Source organism: Eucalyptus grandis, chromosome 4 (genome assembly GCF_016545825.1).
Source record: "Eucalyptus grandis isolate ANBG69807.140 chromosome 4, ASM1654582v1, whole genome shotgun sequence".
Taxonomy (NCBI): Eukaryota; Viridiplantae; Streptophyta; class Magnoliopsida; order Myrtales; family Myrtaceae; genus Eucalyptus; species Eucalyptus grandis.
Window position 1 is genome coordinate 13,318,654 of NC_052615.1, and position 10,346 is coordinate 13,328,999.

The following is a 10,346-nucleotide window of genomic DNA, read 5'->3' on the forward strand; positions in this document are numbered from 1 at the left end:
TACGTGTTAAAAAAGTTCAATCAAAAGACATCATTAAAGCTTGAATATTTAAGTGGAGTAATATTACATCAAACCCGAAGACGCCGACCGTTCACCTTGAAGCCTTCTCCAAGTTACAACACCCGGATTGTAAGAAGATCATTTCCGACGAAAAATTGGAGGATAAGTGTATTGTGCATTGCTTTTCACTAATTAATGATGTATAATCTGGTTCCTGTTTATAATACTTAGAAGCAAAACTATCTTAGGAAGAAAATATACATAATGTGGAAAAATATACTAAGAAATTTTCCTAATACACAATATTCTAATTTTCTAACAATAGACTAATCAACATCAATTAAAATCAATGTCAAGATGGTATGGACAAACAACAAATGGACAAGACACAATATTTTTGGAAGTGTATTTGAGCGTTAAATTGCCACCAAAGCTCAAGGTTTTTCTTCGTCCGTCCGCCAACAAATAATCACTTGTATATAAAGACTATATTACAACCTCCGCACACCCCGCGCATAAATATTGCCGAATATACGTCTCTGGAGATCGAAGTTTGAGTATGTACATAAAGAAGGTAAGCAATGTTAGATAATTTGACAAATATTGCACAAAATTAATTACAATTGACATGTGATGTCATATATTGGCTATGCCAAATCATTACATGAGCACTTAACTCAAATGAAGTCAAAGCAATTCACATGACTTCTTTGTACTTTTATTTATTATTATTTTTGCTAATAAGATCACCTCATGACTTGGAAAAAATTACCTAACCAGTTTTAAATCTATTGTACAAAAACCAGTTTAATATTAAACTTTTTAACTATGCCAATTTATTCATAAATTTTTGCACGAAATTAATGTGATCTTTTTAGTCAATTGATCATACAAGAGACATTTGGCTCACCCTATGACAAGTGTAAGAGCAAGTATTCTCTCAATTTCAACTGCCACCATACATAACATATAGATAACCTGTCGGATTAAATAATAACCGTTGTGGGTAATTATACCCTTTATCATAAATTATTCAAATTTGGGGAGGAGACGTCGATTCAAGCCGTCGAATTAGCAGCTTCCAGATCGATCGTGTTTCGCCACACCCCACGAACACGGCCTTCCCTCCGAATGTCTCCACTACTTTCGGATAGTGCTCTCTCTCTCTCTCTCTCTCTCTCTCTCTCTTCTCTCTCTCTCTCTCTCATTGCTTGTGTCGATAAAGGGTTGTTGTTGGTCGGTCCATTTAAACCAGGATAATGTTTTGTTAATTAGCCGATGTTTTTTTCCATTGGAAAGCATTTCGAGAAAATAGAGCTTTTTCATCTTTGAAGTGTGGACTCCACAGATCTGGAAGCTGTCTTGCATCACCATCGAAACACGGCTGATTCATGTGTAGTCAAAACTAAAGTTAGGCGTTTACATATTTTGTATTAATGTCCACTACATTTGCTCTGTGAGAAATACTATTTTGATATCATTTATTACAATCCAAAAGAAGTTTTCTTTGAGATGACTTAACGTACTATTTTTCTACATACTTTTTGGGACTGATTGATGATCATAGTTTGATATTGTCAAGAACTTTCCAGTAGCAAGAAGAACTTGGTACTCAAGAATCAAGAAGTCATTTGTTTAAAGTAACTTAAGGATGCCGCCTTAGGTGAGGGTGCATGATGATGATATTTTTAATCCCGATAAGCCTATATGCTTTTGAAATGGCAAGTACCGTGAATAACGGCTCAATCGAATGACCATAAAAAAAGGCTTACTTTATTTTGTAAAGAACTGAGAAAGTCTTGACCCATAAAGCAATCATTTTCTTTCTTTTTTGGCTCCTCTCTCTCTCTCATATTATAGGCAATGGAAGCATACCATCCAAAATAGTCATAGTCAAGGCATGACTCATACTAGCTTCAACTCAAGTAGTTTGACAAGTCAAGTATTGATGGCGGTCTTGAACTCAATGGAGCTACTTCAATTAATTTCTTTTATTTTTTTTCCTTGAATTGCCTCTATAAACTCTACACCACTCTTCTATTGCTCTTACCTTCAATTGGTTGGACAATTTACATTCTAAATTATCATAAGCAGATTCTACACCATAGACCTTGTGTAGAATGATATTTGATACTTCCAACGACAACAGTGTATCTCCGAACATTCTATCTAACAAAACTTCAAGATCCTAATGTATGACTTTCTCCTAAACTTAAGATTGGCACGTTATAATGGAACATTTTCATCGGTTGTATCTTATGCATCATAAAAGATAAACTTAAAAAAGGGTAACATAAGAAGTGATAAAGGCTTAAATTTTCCTCTCTCGCCATTCATCCTTCATATTAGTCATTTTCTTCCTTAGATCCCATCCTAGTCTTGTAACCTTGTGAAGTAATTGCTTCCATTTCTTGTATTCTTCTTTAAAATTATCACACTTACTCTTCATTTGAATTATATCTCACCTTTTGCCCCTTAACTCTTCAAACTTGTTAATTATCAATATCTATCCATCCATTTCATGCTCCTCAAACTTCGTGGTCATTCAAGTCATGTTTCAATTGGAGCATCCAGTGTTTGGTAATGTCATTTTGCACAAAACAATTTAGTCTTCTGATCAATTTCTTAAACCCATCCACCACTTGTTCCACGTTTGTAATGTACCACAAAGAAATAGGGAAATGTACCAAAAAAGGCATAAACATATTACATTGATGCCAAATTCAATCCTAACCCTTTTTATATTTGTACTAATTAATCCTAAACTTTTTTTTTATAACTAGGGAAAACCATACAGCTGGCAGCCGGCAGGCAAACCCTGGGGCCGCACGAGGGAACCACCACCCTGTGTAGGCGGTTAAGGCACCAAGCGTCTCCCCTGGGTTTCGAACCCCTCACCTTGAGGGCAAGGATCAACGGGGCATTATCTAGCGAAGCCACCGCAATGGGTGGTTAATTAGTCCTAAACGTTTTTACAATGATACTAATGTAGTCTATTCAACCAATTTAGGTCGAAAATTGCTGTTGTGGATGCTAGCACTAATGTGGACATTTTAAAATATTTTTTTGGTACTTTTCCCCAAAGAAATAAGTTGTCTTCAATTTGTGGGTGAATTGACATGCATTGCTCACGTTATCATTCATTTATTCAAAATTTTGAAAGAAAATCTTCTAATAAATACCTTATATATTAAAAACCAATTGTTGGTTTTTTGTTGCAAATAATGAGAAGAAAATCTAATCGGTGCATCCCGTGAGATTCGCCAACTAGTTAATTACTAAACCCTTGTCCTTCTCATAACAAAACGAAATCAAAAGAGCGGTTCATGTAACTCTCTCATTCATCTGTAAAGGTCAAGAACATGTAATCAATTTTTTCCCGGCTCTGAATTTTTCGAATTAGAAAATCGGTAGCACATTTACCTTGCCTTTTGACAAATTTATCTAATGTTGAAACGTTTAATCATGTAAGTTACTCCCGTTGACTTTATTCAAGATAGACAAACATAATCTCATTCCCTTCTTAGGAATGTGACTTTTCATCATCTAGATCATGAATGGAATTGAGAATAAATCAAAGAAATGGCACCAAAATCAAATCACGCTTAGTCTTGAAGCCCATGAAATATAAAGGGCCCTGAATCAATGGGACAGATAATGGGCAATTTCTGTCGATAGGAACATACAGTTGTTCTCTGTGACAACCAGAAAGATCCTTTTGACCTAGGAGTTTGCTATTCGGCAACAACCTAGGATCTGGCCTATGCTCATATAACGGCTTGTTTGTGGAAAAACTGCGTCACCTAATCAACTCTACCGGTCGGTGTCTCATCCATGCAAGTCATCCTCCCATGTGAATGAGAGTGTTTTGTCAAGGTAATGACTAATATATCCACGATTAAGATTTGTTGAGACGTGATAAAAGGCACCGAGAGAATTGAAAATCACCATCCTTCCATAATTAAACCCTAGCTAGAGAGAATCGACTCGTGTGTTTCAGCAATTGTATTGCACGAGAGAACGGACTATCATATGCATATAGAATGCTCGAAACCTTATGGTACACTGTACCCATTGTCGACCAAAAAAAAGGAAGAAACGATGTTTAACATTTTGATGATAGAGGAGCATATACATGCAGCTCACGTAAGATGATACAAGGGAAGAGGGGGAGACGATTCGTCAAATGAAATGACGGAATTCACTAACATTAAATAACGTACATGACAACAAAAAATTTACCACTGCTAAAATGATTACTAATTGTGGACCAAATTTCAGTTCATGAGTTTGCACTTGCATTGTTGATTAAGAATTGATCCTCCAATTTTAAATCCTTACACGGGAAGAAATCTGCCCTTTTCACCTTAAAGCTGAACATCACAAAAGAGACACAATTAAAATAATTACAGAGAAGGAAAAAAAGAGTGAATAAGCAGGTAAAAAACAAGTTTAAATTAGACCGGTGCTCTTGAACCCGGGTCGGTTTCGACTGGTTCCAAAGGTCAAGAAAGATCGAACCATGGTTAAGAAAAAGCAAACCTAATCCTCACGCATTTCTGGAGTCCAGAAACCACCGCCCACGTTTGAAGTGTGAAAGGGGCTTCACTTTCTCTGCACTTTCCTGGAAAATATGACGACAGTGATAGTGCTGATACGAGAAGAGGCCTTCGAACAAGAGGACAAAGAAAGGTGGTGGTGTCGGCAGATGAACCGTTACGGTTCGGGTTCGGATTTTACGGGCGCGACGAGACCGGTAGTTGTCTTCGGAAGTTTGAAAAGTCCTACGCTTCCTGTCTTTTCTTTAATTCAAGTGGGGCCCGTTTAACCTTATCCTGTAAATTTTCTTGGCGGCAATGCCGCCTTGGGGAGTAAGATTTCGTGTGGGGCGGGAATTCTCGTTCTTGCTCCGGTCTTCCTTGACGAACTTAGATTCAGAAAAAGTTCACAAGTTCGAGAGTTTGATCACACGAGTCAGCAAATTCAAGACCGTATAGAGAAAAACGACGCGAGTTCAAGGATTGAAATTCATAACCTCTTACAAAATAAATTAAAAGAGAAAAAGTTAAGTTTTTGAACTGTAGACAAAAGATCTATAATTCTAAACTCAAAATGTTGAAAGGTCTTCTTAAATTGCAATTCACAACCGATGACCGATAGATCTAAGTCATTTCTGAATCAAGTGACTCAGAAAAAAAGCAACAACATGATTATGTGATGTGATGTGCTTTCGTATTAACAATTTAGGTATGCTAAATTCATATGATGTCAATACACGAGTATAGCGTATAATTTGCATTTGAACAACATATCATCTCTCTCTAATCCACCACCTGCAAAACATAGGAGCGTGCAGTGTGTACGAGTACGAAGCATTTGTAGACCGACTTCGAAGATGAAAAACCTCCATTTTCTCGAAAGCATTTCAATGGGAAGGAAATATCAGCTAAAAAGGTTATCCAGGTTTTAAATGGACCGACCAACGAACACCCCTTTTCAACACAAGCAATGAGAGAGAGAGAGAGAGCACTATCCACAAATGATGGAGACTTTGGGGAAGGCCATTTTCGTGGGGTGTGGGGAAAGACAATCATTATAGAAGCTGCTAATTCGCGGCTTGAATTGACCCCCCAATTTTAAAAATATACAATAAAGGATATGATTATCCACCATCATTAACCAATCCGCCATGTTTTATCTCTTATACGTATTCAACATGACACTTCACTTGATATTTGTGAATACGATGAGGCGATATGAACGGTCCCCATCCGATCACTTGGCATTGGTTTAGTCAGTCATCCTCAAATATCCATTGCTTGTTAATATAAATACAAACATAAAAATGAATACACTTGACACGTGTACGAATGTATTTTTAGATGTATTCAATCAATCAAGAATTGATACCTTCATAATCTATTTTAATGTAGAAGAGATGGGATGTGAAGTTGATTAACGTGGAGTCATTTCAGAAAGTAAGGTGTCTACAAATTATTACATTTTTTCAAATGTGAAGTTGGTGTTCTGTAGGTTTGGCACTTGGCGTACGAGGGAGATATACACCTATGTGCATGATGATACCTTCGATTCTAGTCAACGATATTGATTTGTACTTGTTGCGAGCCAATGGGGTCGATCACACTTGTCATGCATTTCTGCCAAGAAAGACAATGTGCGAACATCGTGGGCGATGGAATGATTTCTCATGTGAGTTTCGAGGAAGCTCGCAATTTCAATTTTTGAGATTGATACGTTTTATATCTTAGATAGAGAATTCTTGCTCTATGCCGTATTCGATTATCAACCCTATTTAGGAATGATTTCTATGTTGACATCCGCACGCATGGTTGCCTAGCAACCCTCGTCATTTATAATGACCTGAGTTGATTATCCAACCGCATGAGTTTGATTAAGGGTCATGCTGACCTTATTTGAGTGAGTGACAATGTTATTTCAAACACCAAGTTCATTTAAGAGATAGGGCACCCATATCCCGAAAAAGTTATAGGAATGGTGGGTGAATAAATCTATTATTGAAAATCCAATTCATGATATATCTTTCTTAAAATGAGCGCCAATAAAGATAGACATTTTTCATTACTCGAGTTTTCTCTACTTTTGTTGCCTTAAATCTATGCTTAATTCTGAATTTTCTCACCTAATAAAACCTTACACTCATGTATCTCAATCCCATTAGTCTTCTCATTAATAATCATACAAATCTTCCACCACATCTTCCATTAACTAATTATTAAGTGTCTTCAATAAATAGTAACTTGGCAAAGTGGATGAGGAACCCCCCCTCCCCAACCAATTAAATCAAGACCTTTGGCCTATGCGAATCACTTTGATTCAGAGTCATTTCGCAAGAAATCGGTAAATTTTGAACAGATGATCTCCAACTCTTGAGCTGAAAATCTCTCAGCACTTCCAACTTGCTGCAAGAACATGGGGATTAAGGCCTTTGTCATAATCTATACATGCTTGACCCTGTGCACACTTAGGCCAAGACCCGTGTGCTCAGCCACGACCTCCACCACAAGCAATGTGCTTAGTTACGACCTCAGTCATCGCTTGGCAACGGTAAGGCCATGATTAAGGAACGATCTCTGGCCACAATTAACGCACTTGGTCACTATCCGCATAAACTAAGCTCCCAATTCGTTCGAATTAACTTAAGGATGCCGTCTTTTGTGGGGCTGCATGGTGTTATTCTTTAATCCCTAAACCAAATTGCTTCCAAAATGGTAGGCTCCGCCGCGAACAACGGCTCAATCGAATGAACCGTTGGGAAAAGCCTCCCTGCTTTGCAAATAATCAAAATACCTTAACACATAAAGCAATCCCCTTTTTAAGACCTTTTTATTTTTTAGAAGTATTAACACGTAAAGCAATTATTTTTCCCTTCTTTTAGCTTTTTGGAGTCTCTCCTTTACTCTTTTTTTTTTTTTCTTTTTTTGGCTTTGCGATTTTTTTATTGGATTGCCTCGAATTCAATGGAGCTTGACTTTTCAAATGGACGAGATTTATTCAGTGAAGTTATGTGCACCCTTCGCACATGTTCGATCCCCAAATCGACTTGATTGTACCGATATAACATCTTTAACCTCTAAAAACGCAAAAATATTGGAAATTAGATTCTGCTACTCCACTAGCTTAGCAAGCCACACGAGCATCATGAAGCTCTAAAAACTTAAAGAGAGGATGGATGATAGTAAGATTAGAATTATACATAGAAGTGACCTCAAATAGATATAGCAAATGTAAATAATAAATGAAGAGCATTTAAAATATATTATCGCACCACTTTTTTTTTCCCTTTCACTATTACATTTAAAGGGATTGGTATTTTTTAGATCATTCGATGAATTTGGCAAATTGCTGTCAATAATAAATATCGTCAAGACCGATGAGTTGCTCCCGTCGAGACACACCCCAATAATTATATTTCATCGCCTTAAGTTAATCAACTCGACCCCGCATCAGCCACCTCTATGCCTTCTTCTTTTTCTTCTTTTGAATTTTAACGGCGTTGGGCATTCAGACTTTTCAATTGAATTAATGTTCCTATAGATATCATCACCTTATCCCGTGCATGGAGCGAGTACACACTTCAAGCAATCGAAATCGAGACGTGGAACTCGAAAGTGTCGGCTGTTCTACGTTTCGGATCAATCGATCGGTTGACGGTCAACATCTCAATTGAATTTTCTAGTGCCCCTCGCTACGACTTGTCAAACAGAAAGCCGGTCAACTGATCTCCTCAGCTGGTAACTCAACCGATTACCTCTTCAATTTATTTAATTCCTAAGCATTTCATTTTAAAAGGAAAAAGAAGGTGGCGTGGGGCCCTCAAGCGAGGCACCCCCATCACCAACGCAACAGCGCTCCTCCCACGCCCACCGTCGGATCCGTTGAACGGCTCCAGATCGCCCCGAAAACCGCGTCTCCCTCTACGCCCTTCGTCTTCGTCTATTTATAGCTCTGCAGAACTCCAGTCGATGCTCTCATCATCATCAATCATCACCGAAACTTCACTACGCAAAGCTCGCGCTCTCAGACTTCACTTTGAAACGATCGTTGTCGAGATGGTGTGGTCGAGCACTTTGATGGCGTCCCTGAAAGCCCTGCTCGTGTCGGCCGGCGCAGTGTCCATCACCGTCGCCCTCAGAGCCTCTGTTCCATCGAACTCCGACCGTCTGGCGGCGCTCCTCTCGTGGTTCAGGCCTCCGTACCTCTTCGTCATCGTCAACGGCATCATCGTCGCCATCGCCGCCACCTCCAGGTGCTTCCGCCACCCGCAACCGGAGGCCGCCGCCGCCCCACGGAGGATCGCTGTCGTGGAGGAGATCCAGGTCGTCGAGGCACCGGCGCCGGCGTTCGATGAGTTCAAGGATTTCGAGGAGAAGAGAGTGGTGGTGGTGGTGGAAGGGAATGGGGCGGGATTCGGTGGCGGAGATGGATATAACGGTGACTGCGAAGGGGAGAGGAAGGTGGCGTTCGGGAGGTCCGCATCGGCGCCGCGGAAGCAGGTGGACTCGTCGGAGAAAGCTCTGGTTTCGCCGAGGCTCGTCCGCCGGAAGGCCGCCAACGGCGACCGCCTTCAAGGTAAGAAGGGTTAAAGTGAGGAGATATCGATTTCGAGATTTTGCATGATATGCGAGGATGACGGGACTGGGGCTTTTGATATTTCGGTCAACGGATTTATGAATTGAAGTCAATATAAATAATCACATAATATCGCTTTTTGCATGAAATTTATCTTTTTATGACGTAAATTTTTTTGGTCGAATTTATATTGATGTAATTGACTTTGTATTGTTTGTAGGGGGCAAAATTTTGAGAAAACCATTGAGGAGATCTAACGAGAGCATGGAGAATGTATGGAAAGCGATAGTCGAGGCAGGTGGGGCGAAGTCTACTACAACTTGGCCGGTGAAAGCAGACGACACTGACTGTCAGATCAGCTTGCTGGGGTCGCCGCCGCCGTCTTCGATGCAGAAATCAGCGACGTTTAGGGATCGCACCAACCAGCTGAGGAAGGAGATGAGCCCGGACGAGCTCAATCGCCGGGCTGAGGCTTTCATCAACAGGTTCAACGAAGAAATGAGGCTACAGAGACAAGAGTCGTTAAATCAATTCAAGGAGATGATCAGCCGTGGAACGTAGGGCCGGAGAATTCGCCAAAGGAGTGGGCAAAGTGAAAGGTTTGACAAGGAAAATGGATTTCTTTTTTTCTTTTTTTTGTGAAAACATAGTGGGAGGAAATGATGATTTTTATTTTCATTTTCCCCTGGGACCTAAGTTTGTGAAAATTATTTCTAAGAGTCGTACTATAGTTAGGTCCAAAAACAGCTGTAATTTTTTGTTTGTTCTTTGGATGCCATATATTTTTTTAAGGGCCTTTTGTGGGTTGATGCAAGTTCTTGTACAGGAAAGATAGAAATACCAGATATGTTGATTCAATGTTGAAATGGAAAAGGAATATTTTTACTTTCTTTATTTTCTTTATTTTCAACGGTGCAAATTCTTTATTAATTTATTTATTAATTATCAATTGTCAGTTCCTTACATCGCCTCCCTTCTTTTGTAGTGATGGGCCCACGATTGGCAACGAAATGGGCTCCGCCCATTGGGCCTTCGACCCGAATCCGGTTGGATTATACTGTAACAATTGGTTAAGCACAAAAGAGACAAACGACGAGCTTTAGTTGCCGATTCAGGAATCGAATCTATACCATTTTCCTGACCGAATTAAGAAAAAAAATAAAAATAAAAGAACTAAACGCTTCAGCCATGGACAAAAGATCTCTCATTTGGAGGTTATTAAATGCTCAGACATC

At 39.3% G+C, this 10,346-nt stretch overlaps 1 protein-coding gene across 1 annotated transcript; it reads left to right on the forward strand.

The window, feature by feature from the left end:
- Window positions 1-8,500: 8,500 nt before the first annotated feature.
- Window positions 8,501-10,005, forward strand: LOC104441067. Its single transcript, XM_010054069.3, has 2 exons — window positions 8,501-9,111; window positions 9,332-10,005. The coding sequence occupies exons 1-2, from the start codon at window positions 8,505-8,507 to the stop codon at window positions 9,670-9,672; spliced, it is 948 nt and encodes a 315-aa protein (XP_010052371.2). The 5' UTR covers window positions 8,501-8,504; the 3' UTR covers window positions 9,673-10,005.
- Window positions 10,006-10,346: the final 341 nt, after the last annotated feature.